Source organism: Vipera berus (genome assembly GCF_964194415.1).
Source record: "Vipera berus genome assembly, chromosome: 3".
Taxonomy (NCBI): Eukaryota; Metazoa; Chordata; class Lepidosauria; order Squamata; family Viperidae; genus Vipera; species Vipera berus.
The window spans coordinates 114,618,137-114,642,640 of NC_138204.1; the positions used below are offsets into that span (position 1 = coordinate 114,618,137).

At 40.6% G+C, this 24,504-nt stretch overlaps 2 protein-coding genes across 3 annotated transcripts in view; one reads left to right on the forward strand and one right to left on the reverse strand.

The window, feature by feature from the left end:
- ZBTB37 (zinc finger and BTB domain containing 37) overlaps positions 1-24,504 on the reverse strand; it is a 73,440-nt gene that overhangs the window by 24,655 nt on the left and 24,281 nt on the right. The window lies entirely within an intron of this gene.
- On the forward strand, positions 7,295-24,136 carry SERPINC1 (serpin family C member 1). Of its 2 annotated transcripts, XM_081322944.1 has the most exons (7): positions 7,436-7,781; positions 11,782-12,148; positions 13,767-13,982; positions 15,485-15,622; positions 17,511-17,904; positions 19,850-19,914; positions 23,857-24,136. In XM_081322944.1, the coding sequence occupies exons 2-7, from the start codon at positions 11,786-11,788 to the stop codon at positions 24,028-24,030; spliced, it is 1,350 nt and encodes a 449-aa protein (XP_081179070.1). In that variant the 5' UTR covers positions 7,436-7,781; positions 11,782-11,785; the 3' UTR covers positions 24,031-24,136. The 2 variants fall into 2 exon arrangements, with proteins under 2 accessions (XP_081179071.1, XP_081179070.1); XM_081322945.1 differs by lacking the exons at positions 19,850-19,914; positions 23,857-24,136 and adding an exon at positions 19,972-20,131 and having other exon boundaries at positions 7,295-7,781.

A 24,504-nucleotide genomic window follows, 5' to 3' on the forward strand; every position in this document is an offset into this window, starting at 1 on the left:
ATATATATATATATATATATATATATATATATGTATGCACAAAATCCTGTGGCATATTTGATGTTTGCTGTAAACAAAATTTGTTTGCTTTTGTGTATGTTAAAAGTGACTTCAGGCACAATTGTAGTGGGAATGTCTTCCACACAAATCCTTCCAAATGTGTGGGATGTGTGCAAGAAGACCACCTCTGTGCTCTCTTGTTGTTAATGTTAGTTTGTTGTAGCAGACAATACTCACAAGTCTTTGGCATCCAAAACCAGATTGTGTAACTGGATCAGAATCCCACAGCTGGATTTGCATAAGGCACTCTTTCCAAGTTAGCCATTCAAAGGGAGGGACAGAGGCGGAGAGCAGGATAGGCAGACCTAATGAAAATTGTCTGTTTGGCCAGCTGTTTTGGCAGCCCTTAGTTCTAATCCTGCACCCTAAAGGGTTTCTCTTCTGTCTGTTGTGATTTACAATTGCCTTGCAGTCTCTGCTTGCTATGTAAGCAGCCTTGTTGCTAACCATGAACCCTTTTCCTTGAAGGCAACTTTACTTTTTTTTAAATTAGTTTTCAAGGATTGGCTGTCAGCAATCTGGATTTTGCTCCTTGTTTTTATTGACATACATTATTCTCCCTCCTCCAAAATCTCCTGGTCATTTCCAGTTGTGGGATTTCTCTCTCTGTATGTGCATTCTTTATGGTTGGGAGGGGGGGGAGGTTAAGCCAAGTTTCCTTTGGTCTTTTTAGGATTGTACCAGTCTCCCCGAGACATTCTTAAGTCATTATCACCTTTTTGGGTGGAGTTCATTTTTTTTAATAACTTTTTTGACATTTTGGTGCATTTATGCTTGGGATAGAGCTCATGTAATTTACCAATCGTATTGATTGTATGTGATTGTGCCCTGCGGAGGTATATTTAACAAAAAAAAAGAAAAGAAAAAAAGAATTAGTCTAGGGTGATGCTGATGATAATAAAGATTCCAAGATACTAAGTAAAAAGTGTGAGTAATTTTGTGTGAATTTGCTTAGATTTTTCTGTTGATTGGTATTATAAAATGTTTATTCCTTTTCTCTGGCCTTTGCCTTCCTTCTGCTTCGTATTTTTTTTAATCCCATTTATATCCCGCCCTTCTCCGAAGACTCAGGGCGGCTTACAATCTAAGCACAAATCAAATGTGCTTAGCAATATTTAATGTTGCTCTCAGTATATATGTGCAATGGCTGCTCCAGGTGTGGAAGGGTGCGCTAGTGTGGTATGAGCATGGCTGGGCAAATGTGCTCTACAGAGTGCAGGCAGGGAGGTGCTGGGCTGGGCACACGATGGAGACTACAGGATCCCCGAGATCTCTTACTTCGTAGCTGGACTTCTCAAGAGAAAAAGCGGCAGAAGCCACTGAGAGAGAGAAGCAACTTGGAACTTTCCTTGCCAGCTTCCCTACTGACTTTGCTTATGGGAAACTGGCAGAAAAGTTTGCAAATGATGATCATGTGACCACAGGACACTGCAGCCATTGTAAGGACAAGCCAGTTGCCAAGAACCAAATTGCAATCGCACGACCATGGGGGTATTGAGACAATCAGAACTTAAAGGACCGTACCACTTGTTCCGCACCAGAAAATTTTGAAGGGTTGAATGAGTGATCATTAACTGACTTCTACTTACACTCCTTTCCTAAAAAAAAAAAGGAAAAAAAGAGGTTTTTCACCGGAACAGGTAAAGATCATAGATTTTCTAGCTTTTTACTTGTTTTACACTTAGTGTACCCAGTACTATCAGGCTGAGAGCCACTAATATGAGTTTTAAAGCAGGAAAGGTAATAGGGCTAGGACAACTAAGGGAAAAGGGAGAGCAAAATTTGACTTTAAAACAATTACTGTGATAGATTATAAAATGTTTTCTTGCTCCTGCTTCCTTTTTGGAACCGCTTCAGCCTCTTAGCTCCTATATCTAGTTTCAAGTAGGTATCCAAAAGAAAAAGAGTTCTAATAATCCTTTCACTTTTTGATACTGACTGGATTGACTGTTAGATAACTAATGGATAGAAGTTGAATAGAGTTAGACTTTGGGCAATGTACAACGGTAAAAACAAACCAAAACGCTAATAATAGTTTAAAACATAAAAACGGAAACAGATGCTTGGAAGAGCCCAACGTGCCAATCAGCTGGAACCAAAAGCTCATAGAAACAAATGTTTATAGAGTCTTTTTGCATACAAGAATAGGATGTTTTCTGAGCCTTTGGATAACATACTCCATAATATAGGTAACTGTAGAAAAGATTGAGAGGAGCTTTGTCCAAATCCTATGAGCTTGTGCAAGAAGAGATTCTGCCCAGAGTTTACTGCGGCAAAGTACTACCTATTCATGGTAATAGGAAGTCTGTATGATAAACATAGTGATGGGCCAGACAGTCTGGCACTCACATTCTGGATTAATTGAAGTTTCCAATTCTTCTCCAAAGGCTGCCCCTCATAGAGCGCCCTGCAGTAGTTAAACCACGTGCTAAGCAGATGGGTTGCTGTCGTTGGGGCTTCCTGATCAAGGTAGGGCAACATTGGCATGCCATTTAATGCTGGACAAAAAGTTTTCTGACTATGGCTTCCACCTGTTTAAGTTGCAGATGACAATTGGTGGTAGCACGGCTCTTATTTCAGGAGAGCCTTGATGTTTATTGACTTTTTAAAAAAAAACTTGATCTTGGAAGTATTTCATGAGTCTATTTTTATCCATCCAGATCCCAATGGCCTCTACACACTTTCAGGCAGTCCTTAGCTTCTCCAGCTCAGCCTGGGTGTTGATGCAATTTTGGGCGTGATTACTGTACTTCAGGTCCTTTGCCCCAGATCAACGGATGATCTCGCCCAGCAGCTTCATATAGATGTTAAATAACAGGAGAGTACTAAGACGTGCAGCACCGCATGTTGGAATCGCTACAAACAAACACTTTCGTATGATTACTAAGCAGACCTGCGCAGTGGTTTGAAGTGGAACTACATAGAATCATAGCATTGGAATGGACCTTAGAGGCCCTCTGTTTAATGAAGGATCCACAGCATCTTTGACAAATTATCATCCAGCCTTTGAAGACTCTTTAACAATACATGATGTGATAGCTGGCCTACAATGACACAATCAAGTTCTTCCTCAAGTCAAACCTAAACTTATTTCCTTGGAATTTTAACCAGCTGATCCTGTTCCTGTTAAAATACTCTTGAACCTTAAATAAAAGCCCACTCTCTCTCTGGTGTGACAACCCTTCAGATATTTGAAGATTGCTATTCTATTTCCTATTACCTCTCTTGTAGGATAAACAAGTCCACATGCTCTCTTTCTCAAAAAGCCTCATTATTTTTATTTATTTATTTATTTTTATTTATTTTTATTACATTTATATCCCGCCCTTCTCCGAAGACTCAGGGCGGCTTACAAGCTTAGCAGTAGCCTTCATTCTATGTATATGCCTGCTTGTTAGGGCTTTCACACACACCCCAAGCGGCATTATTACAAAGTCAGCTTAATTGCCCCCAACAATCTGGGTCCTCATTTTACCTACCTCGGAAGGATGGAAGGCTGAGTCAACCTTGAGCCTGGTGGGATGCGAACCTGCACTAATTGCAGGCAGCTGGTGTTACTTAAGGAGGCATTGGCCCTCTGCTCCACCAAACAGACCAAGTCACTAGTATATAAATATGGACCAAACGCCACTCTCTCCCACCACTGATGACGCTACACAGTAGGGCACTGAAACGTCCAGACGAAAACAACCAAGCTCAGAGAGCACCAAGGACCCCAAAGTGTACAGTACTTCTTAGCAACAACTTACACAGACTCCGCATATGTACACCTGTGTGCATTGTGGCCAAGATTGTTTGCAACAAGCCCATGTTTGCCTCTTCATATTACATAGGGATTACATAATCCAAAAGCAGAAGCCTCAGAAATTCCACAGCATTGGCCCTGTGATGATATCCAAGAGCTTGTGAACAGCCTACAGGAGGGGAGCAACATTCCAAAATGCCATGGAAGGGCTCATATACCATTTCCTGAAATGTCCCTTAACCTTGACTGGTTTGAAGCTTCACAGTAGTGGCTTTCCTCATGCAGAATTTAGCCTCGTGTTCTTGCCAATGCAAGGGCTTGTGAAAACCACTTTCAGATGTTCCTCGTCCCATTTTCCTCTTGGTAAGGTAACTCTGGGAAAGGGGAGGGAACGATATGCAGTAATAGGGGTTCTCCTGTATCTCTTTCTCCTTTTAATAGTTGCCTGCATCATGCTGAAGCTTCCCGGAACATCAATGTAGCCTTCACTGAGTAGTATTATGTGATAGTTATGCCAAGAGATAGAGAAGAGGGATGTATAAAGGCATCAAAGATGGCTATAAAAGGGACACTGTCACAGTTGGCTAAGAGCCCTGGCAACCCCAAAGAGTGTCCTGTGATGCCGCGTGCTTTGGGCAAAGCAGTGGGATTCTAGGAGCTAGAAATCAGGATCTGCCAGTAACTTAAGGGACTCTGGGCAGAGGGAATAGCATAAATGAGCCTTTCTTGAGGGCCTAAAACTACCATCTAATTCAAACATTCTCCAGAGATGCACTCTTGTATTAAATGCAGCATATACAAAAATTACATTGGTTTGTAGTCATACAAGGAAAGATGCACTTGTGGAATACACAGCTGGTGGCAGATTCTAACTCAGCCCCCCTTCGAGTCATAAATTTTAGAGGAAATGCCTGATAATAAAAATCACAAGTAGGTCAAATAGAATAGAATAACAGAGTTGGAAGGGACCTTGGAGGTCTTCTAGTCCAACCCCCTGCAGTTACATACTAAACTGCTCCTTTTGCAATTGACCATAGTAATGAATGGAGGAGTGGAGTGGAAAGGAACAGAACAGAACAGAACATAATAGAATAGAATAATCAGAATTGGAAGGGACCTTGGAGGTCTTCTAGTCCAACCCCCCTGCTCAGGCAGGAAACCCTATACCATTTTAGACAAATGATTGTTCAATCTCTTCCTAAAAACCTCCAGTGTTGGAGCATTCACAACTTCTGGAGGCAAGCTGTTCCATTGGTTAACTGTTGTAATTGTCAGGAAATTTTTCCTTAGTTTTAGATTGCTTCTCTCCTTGATTAGTTTCCATTCATTGCCTCTTGTCCTGCCCTCAGATGCTTTGGAAAATAGCTTGACTCTTCTTTGTGGCAACCCCTGAGCTATTGGAACATTGCTATCATGTCACCCCTAGTCCTTCTTTTCATTAAATTAAACATAGCCAATTCCAGCAACCGTTCTTTACATGTTTTAGCCTCCAGTCCCCCAATCATTGTTGCTCTTCTCTGCACTGTTTCTAGAGTCTCAACATCTTTTTTACATCGTGGTGACCAAAACTGGGTGCAGTATTGCAAGTGTGGCCTTACCAAGGCACTGTAAAGTGGTACTAACACTTCACATGATCTTGATTCTATCCCTCTGTTAATGCATCCTAGCACTGTGTTGGCTTTTTTGGTAGCTGCAGCACACTGCTGGCTCATATTTTAAGTGATTGTCCACTAGGACTCCCAAGATCCCTCTCATAGTTACTACTACTGAGCAAGGTACCACCTTTACCATACCTGTGCATTTGGTTTTTCTTGCCTAAATGTAGAACCTTACTTTGTTCATCACTTAAATTTTTTTTTTAAATTCCATTTATATCCCGCCCTTCTCCGAAGACTCAGGGCGGCTTACAAGCTTAGCAGTAGCCTTCATTCTATGTATATGCCTGCTTATTAGGGCTTTCACACACCCCCAAGCGGCATTATTACAAAGTCAGCTTAATTGCCCCCAACAATCTGGGTCCTCATTTTACCTACCTCGGAAGGATGGAAGGCTGAGTCAACCTTGAGCCTGGTGGGACTCGAACCTGCACTAATTGCAGGCAGCTGGTGTTACTTAAGGAGGCATTAGCCCACTGCTCCACCAAGGCTCTGTTTGGGCACTATCTAACAAAATTTCATTTTGTTAGATAGTGCCCAATGTTCAATCTGTCCAGATCCTCTTGTATCTTAAGTCTATCTTCTGGAGTGTTGGCTAATCCTGCCAGCTTGGTGTCATCTGGAAATTTGATGAGTTCCCCATCTATCCCCTCATCCAGTTCATTGATGATGTTGAAGAGTACTGGGCCTAAAACAAAGCTTTGGAGTACCCCACTGCATACTTTGCTTCAGGTATTGTAGACCCTCAGGTCTTCTTCAGTAAAACTACCTTTCCTCTTGTCCCAAAGGTGCTTTTTTCACGAGGCAACTGGACTTTCTTGTTTTTCTCTGAAGACATTTCGCTTCTCATCTAAGAAGCTTCTTCAGAGCCGAAGAAGAGCTGAAGAAGCTTCTTGGATGAGAAGCGAAACATTTCTTTGGGATAAGTATCTTCCACCACCACCACCACCCAAAAAAACCCACCTGAATTTAATTTAATTTAAAGTTTTGAGTTTTTGCTTGCTTGCTTTATCAAGGGAAAAAATCATGCAGTATCTAGCTATACATAGAAGAAAAAAGAAGCTAAAGGGGAGTGGGGTGGGCTGTATTTTCTGCTCAGCTGTGAATCATTTAGCAACCAGGCATTTTGTTTATGCTTGACTGTAACCATGGCTGTTTGTGGCTGGAAAAGCAGAGTGAGAGAAGCAATCGGAGGCTTTTCTCATCTTGCGGAGTCTGGTAACTCTTCTGGGTGCAGTCACCAAGCAGAGTTGGGTGAAATTGACCAGAGTCTGGCTGGGGGCTTTTTTTTTCTTTCCAGAGTCATATAGAGGAGCCAGAAAGCTGCTTGGTAGGTATTGGCTGGTTTTTCTTACCAAAGAGTCTTAAAATGGACGTTCCCCAAAGATACACTCCAAACGGTAGAGGATATGGAGAGATAATCGTGGCTGCCCTTCTTCAGGAGACGGTGGAAAGCTGGTGGGAAACTGGGCTTAGTAGCTCAATATTTTGCAAAAGGAAGTTTTAGCTGTGCTTGGGACTACCAGATCTGGGCTGCAACAACCATGACAACCAATAAATGGTAGCAACGTGCTGCAGATCTAGTAGCAATAAGCATCTTGGAGGTTTCAGTACACTGGGGTGGGGGGTGGGGGGAACAAACAGGAGCACATTTCAAACTTCTGTCAATCTAGCACGCTATCCTTCTGTGGAACTACCCATGGTTAAAATCCTTGAAAGATACAATGGGATCCTGCACTAAAGTCTCCCTTCCCCTCCTATCCAGTCATACTTCCCCATTGTTCTTGGCACTGCTTGTTATCTGCAGGCTCTGACCTCACCATGGTGTACTTTAGTCACTGTTTCTGGCAAAGGGCTGCAGTTCTATCTCCAGCACTCCTCAAAAGGAGCCCTTTGGAAAGCTCCATTGTTTGTCTCTGGTCTAACAGGAGCAAGTCTTAAAATCTCTCTCGGTTGTCCAATGAAGATTATGCGCAGCAAGGAAGGTAACTCTTTTCTCATTGGGTTGGGTCTCTGCCATATGTGTGGCATGTGTCCTCATGTTGAACATTAAAGCTGCTCTCAGAATAAACATTGCTTTGCTCCACTGTTTGTTTAACTTGCATTTTGAGATCGGTGGCCTTTGACCTTCATGGCTTTCCCACCCCCTTTCCTCTTCTCTCCTTCTCTTCTTTTGGAGCTGGTTGAGAAGAGTACGACCAGGCAAGGCAATAAACGTCCTTCAGGAATATTCTTACCGACTTGAAATGGTTTTTTGCCTAAATTAACAATTCAGCCCTTTGATCATCCTACTCTACTGGAGAGAATAACCCAAGAAAGAGGTAAGAGATTTCAGATATTTATTATGCAAAGAAAACATAGAACACAATGGTAGAAATATATGATTTACTTTCACTAGACAAGTAGGGATGTGGTTAACAGAATTTGAAAAAAGAATGTAATTGTCCATATTCTTGCCACAAAGTTTATTGTGTTTCATCCAGCAATAAAGATTTTCAATGAGAAATCTCAGTGTCCTCCTATGTGGGACCAATCCCGACTGAGGTTGCCTTGGGGAACATGGTCATGAGTGGTCAGTTATCTAGCTCAGTATTACATTTTTCTCCAGAATCATTTAAATGTCCAGCCTTTGGGGATTTTTTTCAAAAAAGAAGGGATGAATTAGAGTGGCTAAAATAAAAAAAATAAAAATTATACATAATCATTAAAATTTAAGTAAGATACAGCAGAATTGATGGGAGGTAAAGGTACAGCGTTCCGTGCACCTCTGGCGTCTAGTCATGCCATCCACATGACCACGGAGACGTCCTCGGACAAGCGCTGGCTCTTCGGCTTTGAAATGGAGATGAGCACCGGCCCCTAGAGTTGGAAACGACTAGCACGCATGTGCGGGGGAACCTTTACCTTTACCTTTACCTTTAAAGGTACTAGTCTAGAAACCAAGAGATGGTGAGTTCTAGTGCCACCTTAGGCATGAAAGTCACTCTCAGCCCAAACCACCTCACAGGGTTGTTATTGTAGGAAGAATAGGAGGAGGAAGGAGTATTAGGTATGTTCGTCACCTTCAGTTACTTATAAATTAATAAAGGCAGGATAAAAAAGTTTAAATCTTAACATTTTCTTTTGATAGTTCTAGAACTCAAGACAGTTTAATGGAATTTGATAAGGTAAATAACGGTAGTCAAATGTCTTTCTTCATAGGCATCAACTTTAATGGTTTTTCAAGTAAGATAGATAAATATATACAAATTAGGCTCTAAATCTTGATAGTCACAATGAGATAGACTACAAGTTGCTGAGGAAACAATGGCAGAAGATGGTTGTTGTTTGGTTGTATATAGCTAACCAAATATGTAACAAATGCATCTCACCCCAAAATATCCTCTTATAAGAGTTGAACATCCAATAAAAATCAAAGATCCCATTTTATGTGAAAATCCCATTCTTGGACTTCCACTTTGCCATCACGGCTGCTGTGGATGCTGGAAGGCGAGCTCCGTCTTCCGCATTCGATTTCGCACCGCTGGGAGACCCTGGAAAGGGTCAAAAGTCACCCTGTAGGGGCAACCAGCAAGGAGGGGATCCCCGCTTGATCTCGGGAGAGTGATAGCCCTTCCACTTGATCCAGGGCAGCCCTCCAAACCGGCAGACGAAAGACTGGCCATAGAAATATGGCTCATCACTAGGCTACAGACAGCCAAAGTCAAACTTACCACCAGGCACTCCAAAGCAGCACGGATGATTCTGGATGAGATCTCTCTTTAATCCCAAGTATTTTTTTTTCTCCTGCAAAAGCTGCCCAAAATATCTTCCCCCCTGTGAGGAGAGAAGGAAGGGAACTTTTATCCCACCCTCTAAAAATAGCGGCAACTGACTATCCAGGGGAGTTAAAAGACTAAAAGAATAACCTGACTGGATTTATATGCTTATAGAATTTGGGGGCCAAAAGATTTCTTATCCTTATTGAAGACCTTGATTTTTATTTAAAAAAAAAAGAAAATTGGAAAAAGGATTATAAAAATTTTGGACTTAAAAAACCTTAAATGTCATTGGTGACATCTTGTGGCTAAATTTGATATTACAACTTGTTATTGTCTGAAGGAAACTTGACTGGAAGCCCAGACTACAGATAAGACTTCTTCAGCCTTGACAATTATCAGCTGTGAGAAGCTCAGCTGTGTTCTATACTCAGTTATAAAATTTTCATTCTCTGACTTTAAAGCTGTTAATTTAACACACTACTAAGAGAATATGAATGAAGACCAGAAACAGATTCTCCTTATGTTAAAAGCAATATATCAAACCATTCTTTCAGCTTATGATGAAATAAGATGCTACAGAAAAGAACAAGTTGTCAGCCTAGATATACGCAGGGCTTTTTTTCTCATAGAACGCCCAGAACGGAGTTCCGGCACCTTTTTTTGGATGGAACCTTGTAGGATAGGAAAGGTGGGTTGTATGACATGTGTAAGTTCCGGCACCTTTTTCTGTTACAAAAAAAGCGCTGGATATACGAACTCAAATTTTGACAACAACTAAAGAATCAACTACCCAAAACATAATAGAAGTAGTGGAACAATTAAATACTATGGCAAAGGATTCAACTGACCAACAAATACAGTCAATGGAAAGTCCAGAAAAGGGATTGACAACATTGAAAATGGAAAAGACTTTCTATATAAACCAGCAGAAACTTGAAGATCAAGAAGAAGAACAGACTGAAGGGAAGATTAACATACCAGGACAATATGAAGATCTGGAATAATAGAGAGACGATTTGTTAGCCCTTCCAAAAAAAATGGCAACTGGATGGTCTCTTTTATTTCAAATAATATATATAATAACAGAGGGAGATCTATTTGATGACCTAAAAGCACTGACCTGGAGGGCGAGATGGCAAAGGAAAAAAGCTAGAATAAGGCTGAAGAAAATTGGGGTTTTGATTTAGCGAGGATTTTATATTACTAATTAAAATAGAATATACTTAAATAGACAAGATGTGTACTTTGAATACCAGATTTTGTTATGAATTGAGATAAAGAAAACTTTGGTCATTTAAAACTTGGAAGTATAAATACTAAGAGTTGAATTTGAATATTGATGTGAAATTAAAAATTGGGGGAAACAAATAGGATATTGATTGTTTATAAAGATTGAATGTAAAAGTAATTAAGATATGTAATAAGCTAAAAATTTATTGATAAATGTAATAAATATGTTTTTATTTAATTGAGATAATTAGAACCATATTAGCTTAAATATGAGATAGTAGATATCAAGAGAAAAAGAGAGGAAATATTTGATGTTGAAATAGGGGAAATTTTGGTCATTAAATTTAAGACATTTGGAAACTAGTTGAAAATAAATGTCATATTGTATTATTAATTAATGATGTAAGATGGTGGGAAATAGAATTACTCAAATAGATAAGATTTGTATTTTGAATATTAGCCTTTGTTAAGAAGTGATAAAGGAAACTTTGGTTACCAAAAATTTGGAAATTATAAATATCAAATATTATTGACGGGAAAATAAAAATTGGGAAAAACTAACTACAGGACATTGACTGTTTATAAAGATTGAATGTTAAAGTAACTAGGATATGTATAAGCTAAAAATTTATTGATAAATGTAACAATGCTATCTTTACTTAATGGATACAATAAGAATTGCATTAGTTTAAATATGAGACAGTAGATATTAAGTGAAAAGGAAAGGCAATATTTGATGTGGTTGTTTGAGATTTGTACTAAAAAGTTTTGTATGTTATTGAATAACCCAGCCGCCACATTGCTTTTTAAATACTTAAATGTAAAATGAGAAAATCAATAAAATATTACAAGAAAAAGAAAAGAAAATCCCATCCTTAAGTTCCAGGTTAAAATCACATGTAGATATATGCTAATTTTCCTTTTAGATCTGCTAGCCGAGGTAGTTTTTGAGTTTTCTTTTTCTGTTTCAAAGTAGACAAGCAAAAGTCCATTTATATGAAGAGATTGACATACTTTGGTCAAGACTGTGGGCTATGGTTCCACATACCCAACTCAAAGTAAAAAGGAAATGTCTGAATCTGTTGTAACCAACCCATCATCTCTTCCTATTTCTCAAAACAATCCCTAGGAAAACCAAATGTCAGTCAGGAATCTATGAGTATGTCTCTTGACTTTGGGTGCTTCCATGAAGAGTGGCCTTAGTTTTGTGTCAACCATTCAAACCACTTCTCCAAATGGTTCACACCGCTCTTGGATGTAAAATGATATTGATTTGAAAAAAAAAGTGTTGTAATATACAGTCCAAAATGTTACTTTCTCTTGATTACAGGAAGATGCAGTTCCTGATACTCTTTCTCTTCTGTTTGTGGTCTACTGGCATCACAAAATCCCACTCAGTACAAGATATATGTACTGCCAAGCCAAAGGATATCCCTGTAAATCCAATCTGCATTTATCGTAACCCCGAGAAAAAGTTGCAAGAGGAGGCAGATCAAGAGAGAATCCCAACTTCTACCAACCCTCGTGTCTGGGAGTTGTCCAATGCCAATTCCCGTTTTGCTGTCCTCTTATACAAAAACATAACCAATGACAGGAATGAAAATGAGAACTTTTTTATGTCACCAATCAGTATTTCCACCGCTTTTGCCATGACCAAGTTGGGTGCCTGTGGCAGAACTCTTCAGCAGCTAATGACGGTAAATGTCAGGATAGGACTGTGGTCAGGTTCCTTGGTTATTGGGCTGGATTTAGTTACTCCTGCTATCAACAGACCATTCACCTCTCATTTTATATCCACAGCCTTAACAGATTTTTTTTAAAGAAAAATAGATGTCATTATCAGGGAAGCATATTACAGAGCAGTGTATTAAATATACTTTCTTGCAATCTATCATCTCCTTAAAATCCATGCATACTAAAATAGTTATGCGCTAACTGGGTCAACCAGACTATTCCATCTCTAACGATGGGGGGTGAGGTGTTACCCCCCGTTGATAGGGCTCGCAACTTGGGCATCCTCCTGGATTCACGGCTCAATTTTGAAGATCATATAGGAGCCGTGACCAGGGGGGCTTTTGCCCAGGTTCGCCTGGTGCGCCAGTTGCGACCCTACCTGGACCGAGATGCCCTACACACAGTCACTCATGCGCTCGTGACCTCCCGTTTAGACTACTGCAACGCTCTCTACATGGGGCTGCCCTTGAGGACCACCCGGAGGCTTCAGCTGCTGCAGAATGTGGCCGCACGAGTCATGATGGAGGTCCCCCGATACTCCCATGTAACACCTCTACTCCGCGAGCTGCATTGGCTTCCGGTTGCCCTTTGGGTGAGATTCAAGGTGCTGGTGATGACCTATAAAGCCCTAAATGGCGAGGGTCCGGGATATCTGAGGGAACACCTGCTGCCAGCATCAAGCTCCCTTCATCCAACGCGCTCCGACAGAGAGGGTCTTAGGGTGCCGCTGGTTAAAGATTGCCGGCGGGTAACACCCAGGGATAGGGCCTTCTCAGTGGGCGCGCCTGCCCTTTGGAACCAGCTTCCCGCGGAGCTTAGGACTGCCCCCGGCCTCCGTTCATTCCGCCGGGACCTGAAGACCTGGCTCTTCGAGCTCTCTGGCCCAGGCTGAGAATTTTTAATTTTAACTGGGGTTTTTATTTTCTCTCAGGGTTTCATTTAATCTTTTTAAATTGTTTTAACTTTTGTTTGGATTTTCTTTTAAATACCCTGTAAACCGCCCTGAGTCCTTCGGGAAAGGGCGGTATATAAATCTAAATAAATAAATAAAAAATAAATGTGTATGTACCCATTCAGATTCTAAAAATCTGAATTAAAGACTCTTAATTAACCAGAATGAAGGCAGTTTCTTCCTTCAATGCTGTAGATCAGCCTAGCATACTAAATTTTGAAGCCTGATAAGAGCCATGTTTTCTATGTACTTCGCACTGAAAACATCTGTGAATGAGGGTGCCTGCCATACATTCAGGTATTTTGAGGGACTGATATTTCAAAGTCAAATGAAAAATGGTTATTTAGCGTAAATGTGATCACAATTAATTTTCTAGGCTTTTAAAATAATGTGCCAACAGCTTCTGAGGCTTGGTAAATTTTCCTATATACCTATATATACCTATATAAATTTCCTCTGTCCCTCAAATATGCCTCAAACGTGCCATGTTAATCTGGCATCACACTCTTTTTCAATTCCAATGTCCCAACTGAAATTGGGCAGGCTGCCAAGTGGCATTTCTAGGCAAAGCTTTTCTTCTACTAGCTGAACTGTTTTCGAATTCTTTTCTCCTTGGTCTCTTTTTAAAGGTTTTTCAGTTTGACACAATTTCAGAAAAAACATCTGATCAAATCCACTTCTTCTTTGCCAAACTGAACTGTCGACTGTACAAGAAAGTCAACAAATCCTCCGAGTTGGTATCAGCCAATCGCCTTTTTGGGGAAAAGTCTCTCAAATTCAATGAAACTTATCAGAACGTTAGCGAGGTGGTTTATGGAGCTAAACTTTGGCCTTTGAACTTCAAGGTGAGCTGTGCATACGGTATAAAGGGGTAACGCTGCTCTATTTGCAAGTAACTGAATATCATCTGTAAGTCTCAGGATCCCGTATGTTCCTGAAAACCTTGGTGTGGCTCTATGATTTTTTTGAAAATTGGATATTCCTATCCAAAGCACCCTTGATGGCTGACTGAATGCTGCTGTGGGTGAATACAAAGTAACATTTTCTGTTGTGCTTTGGCTTTTGGCCTGGTGATGCCCCAGCCTTTGAATCCTATTGATTTCCCTGTCTTTGTCTTACCCCACACTTTGCTTGGGTTCTCCTTGGTTTACCACCCAGACAGAAAAAAGGTTCCAAATAATTCAAACCTTCATACACTCTGTTGCGATGTTTTTGTTGTCCCAACAAAATGTTGCCTTTGTATGTGCAAATTTTTGTATAGTCAGCATGGCTAATTTTATTACTTTTCTCCCAATCCATATACTGTATGTTTCTTGGATACACATTTCTTCAAATGCTAACTCAAATAATATATTAAAGTTATAACCAGTGTGGCATACATGACATTACCTCCTCTGGTTTTTTCACAAGAAGAACCCCTTGACTTGCCAAAAATTGCCCAGTAATATTTGAATTAGAATCTTTCCAGTGATGGTCCAACAGTGTAAATGCTATACCATCCTGTCTTGCAGATGGACTAGCACTCCAATAATTCTGTGTTTATCTGCTTTAAGAGGAGAACAAAATTTGGGGTGGGACAAATCTGTTCCAGGTTGCCAGGGGGATGAATAATTGCAGTTCCTGGACTAGTTGAGAAAAAGTAAGAAAGAAAATAAAAAACTAGTTTGGCCAGTTTTGATGCTGCCCTATTCCATTCAAGGAGGCAATTGTTCTTGCTGTGATCCCACTGATCTTGGCATCCAAGTATAGCCTTGTTGCTTAGTTTACTGCACTATAAACTTCTGCTTTTTAATTTGCAAGGTCAGCCATGAGGTATTATTGAGATAGCTTTGATTTCAATTATCTGTAAGTTTAAAATAGTTTAATTCATTCTTTACTGCCATGTAAGGCAGTATTTCCCATCCTTGGAAACTTTAAGATGTGTAAACCTCAACCCTTAGAATTCCCCACCTGGCATTCTGGCTAGAGAATTCTGGGATCCAGGTTCACATATCTTAAAAGTTCCCAAGGTTGAGGAATGAGCTAATAATAACATGGAGAAGTCAATTCAGAGGAGAGATTCTCCAAACGGTCACAGTATTTTATATTAATAACATTCAATAGCTTTCATTGTATCTTGTATTCATTGTATTCCTTGTGGATCCAATCACACTTGGCCAATATTCTATTCTATTCTGTCCTGTTCTGTTCTGTTCTGTTTCTATTATTTTTATTTTTATAAATATTTCATGGATGTTTTAGTTTTATATATAATAATTTGCCTAGAGTCATTGGAGTAGAGTGCATCCAAATGGATGTACAATATACAAAACAAAAAAGCTACCTTTCTCCATGTTATCCCTTTCAGGAGAAGCCAGAATTATCCAGAGCAACCATCAATGATTGGGTGGCAAATAAAACTGAGAAACGTATAACAAATGTGATCCCAGAAGGAGCCATCAATGAATTCACTGTTATGATACTAGTCAACACAATTTACTTCAAGGTATGGAAAATAATGCACCAGCAGGAAAAATGGAAAATGAATGAAATCTATATAAATAATCATTCGGGGGGGGGAAATGGAGGTGTCATTATATAAATTCTAAAATTGAAACTTAGAGATTTTTCTGAAAAACTCCACTTAAAGTAATTTGGCTAACTATGACTTCAGTGCAAGTCACATTTTTTTCAAGTTAAGACAGGCAAGAAGAATGAAGACTACTTGATTTCATCTAAGCACAATCTTCAGACCACTTTACAAATTTCTAACAGACCTTGCTCCTTCAATAATAGGCCTTGCTGTTAATGAAAAAAGGAGGAAGCTTGACTGAAGTCTTCAGCTTATGGAAATGCCTTTGTTTCAGCTCCTTATTCCTGGGTTGTATTTACAACCAAATCTTACAGGAGTTGACACACGTTTATAGCGACTGTGTACAGATGATTGTTGGCGCAATACTTTTTTTGTAGAATATAGCAAATTCTTTCATTACTTACTTTTGAATTCTAAATTTATCAGAATTACATTTTACATCAGATTCTTCTTTTATCATCCTCCCTTCAGAATGTGATAAGGTGGAAGTGCTGCGGGTCAGTCTGCCATCATCAGGTCCAGGACCCCTGATGACCACAGTCCTAAGGCCTCTTGCGCAATTACAGTAATGCTTCTTATATAGGGCTTTTTCTGAATCTGGAGGAATTTGAGGAATCGCAGTCTTAAGACAGCATGTAACGGAAGGAAGCACAATCACGTCTGCTTCTCAGTGTGCAGCAGGGGTGTCAAACTGCCGGCCCTGAAGCTGCACCCACCCCATTGCCGGCAATGCAAAAAGAGTCGCCATACATCACGACACATCACGTGATGTGGCGAGTTTGACACCCGTGGTCTACAGGTTTTAGAACATCCTCAAACTCAGTTCTTCAGGGATGCCTTGCCAACAGCTACTGACTAGGATATTAGAACATACTAATAGGATTTCCTATTGGTTCCAGCAAATGTTGCCAGATTTTGTATTGTGGAGGGAAACAAGCTGGCACCAGTATTCTCAAGCCTAGCTTCAAATTTAAAGTTAACCTTTCCCCCTTTCCATATCAAAATATTTGCAACCTACTAAACTTCTAAAAGGGATGCGGTGGCTCAGTGGGTTAGGGTGCTGAGCTTGTCGATCAGAAGGTCGGCAGTTTGGCGGGTCAAATCCCGAGTGCCGCATAGCAGAGTGAGCGTCTGTTACTCGTCCCAGCTTCTGCCAACCTAGCAGTTCGAAAGCATGTAAAAATGCAAGTAGAAAAATAGGGACCACTACGGTGGGAAGGTAACAGTGTTCTGTGTGCCTTTGGCGTCTAGTCATGCTGGCCACATGACCACGGAGACGTCTTCGGACAAGCGCTGGCTCTTCGGCTTTGAAACAGAGATGAGCACCGGCCCCTAGAGTCGTAAACGACTAGCACGCATGTGCGGGGGAACCTTTACCTTTTACTTAAACTTATATCTCTCAAACACCAATCAAGTGTGCCGACTTAGGCCTTGCTTCTAAGCTTCTCCTTGGGGCTTTCCTCCTTCCCTATTTTACTGTATGTCAAGGAAGGAGCTTGGCTCCAGGTCGTGAAATGACGTGGAGCTGTTTCTGCTTCTCCTCTTCTCCAATGTCCAAGTTTACAGATGAATTTGTGGGTTTAAATCGTTTACCTTGTGAACATTTTTCTAGAGATGTGTGCTCAATGTGTCCAACATGGATTAGGCTGTGTAATTCCCTTTCCTATCCTCATACTGGAATGGGTTTTCCTTATAAATTTGCAATTGATTTTGTGGAGATCTGGATCCATTGTAAGAAAACAAATGCAGAGTTTCAATTTCTGGCTGATGGCTTCTGTTTTCTGTCACTGTGTCGATCTAGGGTCACTGGAAATCCAAGTTCCCGCTTGAAAACACAAAGGTGGAGCCCTTTTTTAGAGCCACTGCTGAGCCTTGCCAGGTGCCCACAATGTATCAGGAAATGACATTCCGTTATGCTTCCATCGCAAACTCCAAAGTCCAGGTGTTGGAGCTTCCTTACCAAGGCGACGATATTACAATGGTCTTTATCCTACCCTATCTGAACACACCTTTGGCCCAAGTGGAGCAGCAGCTAACCGCAGAGAAGCTGGAAAGCTGGTTCCGTGCTTTGAAAGAGGTCTCTCTCTCAGTGCATTTGCCCCGTTTCAAGATTGAAAGCAGCTTCAGTCTGAAGGAGAAACTCCAAGAAATGGGATTAAGGGATCTTTTCAGCCCCGAACGGGCCAGTTTGCCAGGTCAGTTGGGATGTGCTTCAGTGGGGAGCAATGATTATTTTGATGAATTTAGTGTGCATATATATATACATATATATATATATACATATATATATATATGTATATATATATATGTATATATATATATACACATATATATATATACATATATATATATATATATATATACATATATATATATATAAATATACAAACAAAACATAAATATACATATACATATACATATACATATACATATACATATACATATACATATACATATACATATACATATACATATACATATACATATACATATACATATACATATATATATATATATATATATATATATATATATATATTTGTTTTCTGAGGTTTTCGCGGGTGTTTGTATCTTTGGTCATTCAGGTTTTTTTCCCGATGGGATTCTGTCGAAACGTTGCTCCTACACCTTCAATTCTACGCGGGAAAAACCCCGAATGACCAAAGATCCATATGCACACACACATACATATAATGCAGTCCCTCTCATCTATGGACCAGAATTATCTCCTCCAGATACTATCACGTGCATTGTGGAAAAAAGGCTTTCCATTTTAGTTCAAATAACCTTTCTGAAATAGCACTATAGCCAGGTATAGTGGTGCCTGGTAGGAGTCTGGTAACGTGATTTCTGATTAACCTGTTTTATCTAAAAAAATTCATGAACAGTAGCTGACTTCATCAGATGTCTAGGAAATGAAACCATATGCCTTTTTAGGTGTTAGTCAGAAAATGTGCTACAGATTCCTAATTTAATACTCCAGATAGTTCAGAATTTTTATGCTATTTTCTTTAGCATCTTGAAGAAGACTCAGGATGAAAAAAAAATGTTTTGGACGGTTGTAGTAAGGATATCACCAATTCCTGGGCCAGAGACCCATGGTTAGTTCCTCTTCCCTGCATATGCATAACAAACCGAACTGGTGGTTATTTTTAAGAATATCACAGAAATGTACACAAATTTGTCCGTCAGACTTTAACTATCATTTTAGCACATACCTATTTTAGGACGCTGAGCTTGTCGATCAGAAGGTCGGCAGTTTGGTGGGTCGAATCCCGAGTGCGACATAACAGAGTGAGCGCCTGTTACTCGTCCCAGCTTGTGCCAACCTAGCAGTTGGAAAGCACGTAAAAATGCAAGTAGAAAAATAGGGACCACTACGGTGGGAAGGTAACAGCGTTCCGTGCGCCTTTGGCGTCTAGTCATGCCGGCCACATGACCACGGAGACGTCCTCAGACAAGTGCTGGCTCTTCGGCTTTGAAACAGAGATGAGCACCGGCCCCTAGAGTCGGAAATGACTAGCACGCATGTGTGGGGGAACCTTTACCTTTACCTTATTTTCTGATTTTAGGTAAAGGGTAAGAAATGTTGACTTCTAGATATTGCTGAATTATAACCCCCAGTGTTCCTCACTCTAGTCCAAGCTGGTTGGTGCTGTTGAGAATTGTAATTCAGCAATTCCTAAAAACAAAAAACCAAAGATCTCCCCGCTAGCTATCCACTTGCAGTACGAACTGCAAACCCCTTCTCTTGTAAAATGATTTTCCTGATTACCTTCCACAAACTCTTCACAGCCAGAAAAAACAGTGCAGCAAATATAGAAAAAGCCATTTACGGTAATCACGAAACCTCATGGCACTTAGAGCTGTGCTCTCTCCCCCAAGAGCCAAGCAAAGAGAAGGTGCATTCACTATGCAGCACTCCAGAAAGGTTTAACTCTGGGTTCCTGGCATTGGGTGAGGCAGAGTACCTAAAAAACATTTGCAGAGTCTTTGGTTCCAAATAAGATGACCGATTTCTGCAGAGCATCAGCGTTAGAACCCCCCCCCCCCAGATCATGATTAACTTCTGTGCCTTTTTGGTTTCTCCCACAAGAACATTCACTTTTTCCCCCTTTTCCCCCCTATTGTCTTCCTCAGGCATAGTTGAAGATCCTCAAGCGGGCCTCTATGTTTCTGAAGCATTTCACAAAGCCTTCCTTGAGGTGAGTCAGCTTTCCTTCGTTGTTTACACTCTACTGTATTCTCTTTCCTAAATTAAGTTTCAGCTATTGAACAGAATCTACGTTAGCTGAACCGAAAAGGCAAGGCACTCTGGATCACCATCGCACCACAGAAGAAATTGGTACAAGGCAGGACCTTTTTGAAGGAAATGAAATATTTCAAAGGAGATTATTTTATAAATGTTACCCTTTTAAAGAGCTTGCGTTGTTTTTCTTCATACAACACTGTGAGGAATGTCGGGCGGAGAGAACGATTTTGGGTGGGTTTCATGATTGAATCGCATTTAAATCTGGATCTCCTTTCAGATGAAAGATCTCCAAGTCTGCTCCTTTTAGGCGTACCAAGAGCCAGTTTGATTTAGTGGTTAAGGCACCAGGCTAATGGAAACCGTGAGTTCTAGTCCTGCTTTAGCCGTGAAAGTCAGCTGGATGTTCTTGGGCCAGACCCTCTCCCTCAGCCAAACTCACCTCACAGGGTTGTTGTTGTGGGGAAAATAGGAGGAAGGTGTGTTGGGTATGTTTGCTGCCTTGAGTTATTTGTAAAAATAACAAAGGCAGGAAACAAATAAAGCCTGCTCATCTAACTGTTGCCACTTGTTTAGATGGATGGGAAACCTTGATGGAAAAAACAATCTTGTTAGTGTCCAGCTACAGCCTATTTGGTTCCATCCACACTCGGAGATTGTGCCTCAAAATATTGGCTCCCCTCACTTAGCAGCTTCATATAGATATTAAAGATGAGGTGAGAGAGGATGGATCCCTGGGGGGGGGGGCTCCACAAAGCATCACAACACCACTGTGCTGATCTCTTCTCCATCATTCCCATTTGACTGAAAGCTCTGAAGCCTTACAGGACTTAAAAAGAACAAGATAAAAGGATGAATATCATGCTCTGCTGGATGAAAGGAAAGAACAGCTCTCTCACTGATCTTTCAGTAGAAACACTTTGAAATGGGATTGATTAATATCTACTCATGTGAATTAAATGATTAAAATAGGGATGTGTTGGGAACGGGGAAGGAAGTGGCAGTACTGTTTGCATTATAACATGCAATCCAATTCCACTGCTTTCATATTTGCATTGGACATTGTGACACAAAGATAAAAGGGTGCAGCTTGGGTTGTGATGTTGTGATGCATAATTTGTCATTTTAATATCATTGTAGAGACTAAACTGATAATTGGAGGAAATTTTTAAAAAGATCAAATGACTCTGATGCATTTGTAGTCTTCTGGAGCAATTATTTTTGATCTTAGGTGTTTGGCAAACCTTTAGCTCTTCTGCTTGTTTTAGAACAGGATAGCAAAAGAACCTTAGAAGACGCAATGACAAAATTGAATTAGAATAACAGAGTTGGAAGGGACCTTGGGGGTCATCTAGTCCAACCCTCCCCCAAGCAGGAGACCCTACACCATTTCTGACAGATGGCAGTCCAATCTCTTCCTGAAAGCTTCCAGTGATGAAGCTCCCACAACATCTGAAGGTTGATTGTTCTCACTGTCAGAAAATTTCTCCTTAGTTCTAGGTTGAATCTCTCCTTGATCAGTTTCCATCTGTTATTGCTTGTCTGGCCTTCAGGTGCTTTGGAAAATAGTTCAATCCCCTCCTCTCTGTGACAGGCCCACTGCTATTCTGTCTCCCCTGGTCCTTCTCATCACTAGACTAGCCATGCGCAGTTCCTGTAACCGTTCTTCATATGTTTTAGCCTCCAGTCCCCCAGTCATCTTTGTTGTTCTTCTCTGCACTTTTTCTAGAGTCTCAATATCTTTTTTATAGTGTGGAGACCAAAACTGGTTGCATATTCTAGATGTGATCTTACTAAAACTTTATAGAGTGGTATTAGTACCTCATGTGTCTTGATTGAATCCCTCTGTTAATGCAATTTAGGATTGCATTGGCTTTTTTGGCTGCTGCCGCACACTGTTGGCTCATACTTAATTGATTGTCCAAGAAGATTCCAAGATCCCTCTTACAGTTACTGCTATTAAGTCTGGTTTCACCCAATCTATATGTATACTTTGGGTTTTTCTTGCCTAAGTGTAAGACTACTTTTCTCTACATCAGACATGTCAAACACAAGGCCCGGGGGGCCGGATACGTCCCGCGAAGTGGTTTCATGTGGCCCGTGAAGCCATCCTGGAAACAGTGAGGGAACGGCCCCCACTGCCCTGGCCCTGAGACCCTCCTCCTGCCAGAGACCCTCAGATCTGTCCCACTCCTGCCCAGGCCCCCATAGGCACCCTTGATGCGAACGATGTAGAGCTGGCCACGCCCACCCAGTAGGCCATATGCACTCTAGCCACGCCCACCCAGTAGGCCACGCCCACCCTGGCTATACCCACCCGGCCCCCTGAGGGCAACTGCAATGCTGATGCCGCCCTCAATGAAATTGAGTTTGACACCCCTGCTCTACATTGAATTTCATTTTGTTAAATAGTGTTCAAGTCTGTCAAGATCCATCTGGATCTTGAGCCTGTCTTCTGGAGTGTTGGCTATTCCTGCCAGCTTAGTATCATCTGCAAATTTGATAAGTTCCCCTTCTATTCCTAAGTATTAGTAAAGCTTTATAAAACCCTAGTAAGACCATACCTGGAATACTGCAGCCAATTTTTTTCACCATATCACAAAACAGATGTTGAGAGTTTGGAAAAAATTCAGAGAAGAGCAACTAAGATGATCAAAGGCCTGGAGACTAAAACATACGAAGAACGGCTGCAGGACTTGGGTTTGGCTAGTGTCTAAAGAAAAGAAGAAATAGGGGAGACATGATAGCAGTGTTCCAGTATTTGAGGGACTGCCACAAAGAAGAGGGGGTCACGTTATTCTCCAAAGCACCAGAGGGCAAGACAAAAAACAATGGTTGGAAACTAACCAAAGAGAGAAGCAATCTGGAATTAAGGAGAAACTTCCTAACAGTGAGGACAGTTAACCAGTGGAAGAGCTGCCTCCAGAAATCGTGGGTGTTCCATCACTGGAGGTTTTTAAGAAGAGACTGGACAGTCACTTGTCTGAAGTGGTATAGGTTATCCTGCTTGAGCAGGGGGCTGAACTAGAAGACCTCCAAGGTCCCTTCCAGTTTCTATTCTATTCTATTCTATTCTACTCTACTCTACTCTACTCTACTCTACTCTACTCTACTCTACTCTATTCCCTCATCTAAGTCATTTATGAAGATATTGAAGAGTACTGGGCCTAAGACAGAACCTTGTGGTACCCCACTGCTTACTTCCCTCCATGTAGACATAGTACCATTAAGGACTTTTAGCTTTTATTTCTGAAGTCTTTGATAACAAATAACTATCCCAGGCATAGTCTCAAACACCAATTGAGAAGATCAGTGCTGTGTTAAGATAGGTGAAGAGCACTGCTTCATATAGTAAATCAGAAAACATAATATACACAAATTGTATCCCATTTTCCACATCTTTGTCTGGTTAATCTTAATTTGGCAGTAAATTCCTCTTCCCTTTCTAAGGCTGTATGGTTCAAATGAAAAAGAGGAAAAATACAGGGCTGACTCTGAAATATATATATATAAACCGATCAGATGATTTTGTTGTATGACTGATTTCTTTAGTTCAATCAGTCAAGCTTGCTTAAACTAGCATAAGGTTAAAAGATACCTTTTGAAATAAAATACATATTTTTAGACCTTGCATGCATATATTGCAGCAGCATTTGAGGGAAGAAGCCTTCCTATCCTATGGGTGAAAAGGAAATATCTACAGCTTTGATGTATGTATGTCTGTGGCACAGTAAAGTAGGGATACCTATAGTCATTCATCTTAACTATGAAGTATTGCAGCCCTAATGAAGTTCTTAGAGAGAAAAATATTGTCAAAGGGGAAAAAATTCCCCACAACTGTTTCTGTTTGGTCTCTGAGGAATGTTCCTAATTCAGCATGCACATTTTATTTCATCAGGTAAATGAAAAAGGCAGTGAGGCAGCCGCTTCCACCACAGTTGTAATTTCCGGTCGCTCATTCCCTTTGAACAAAATTGTCTTCAATGCCAACAGACCTTTTATAGTACTCATTAGGGAAGTGGCTATAAATGCCCTCCTTTTCTTAGGCAAAGTGGCTGATCCCTGTTCCTAAAACCTCTGGTTTGTGATGCTCCTCTTCTTCAACCAACATCCACTTCTGTGTTTCTGTTGCATTGTAACAAGCTCAGTGCATGCAGCCAAATAAATGTAACCTTTCAAAGAGAGCCCCCCGGTTTGTGATTTACTTGAACAGCCTGTCCTACAGTGCAGCCTTGCTCCAATAGGGCCCTGGGAAGTGGTTGATTCAGCAAAATCCAGCTTTCACTTGCAAACAAGGTCACTATCTACATAGTTTACTGTGACTCTCTTCTTTGTGTTGTTTCCCTTTCTACCCAGTATTTGTTTTCTTCGTTAATCCAACTTGGAATCAGAGTTAGTTAATTCAGTACATGCATGTCAGAAATATATCTACTTACAAGAAGCAGAGAGACTCCAGAGCATTTTCTCAATAAATCACACTGTCTCAAGAGTTCTTATCTGAGATGGTAGATATTTAGAACAGTGTAGCATTAGAAATTATACAAAT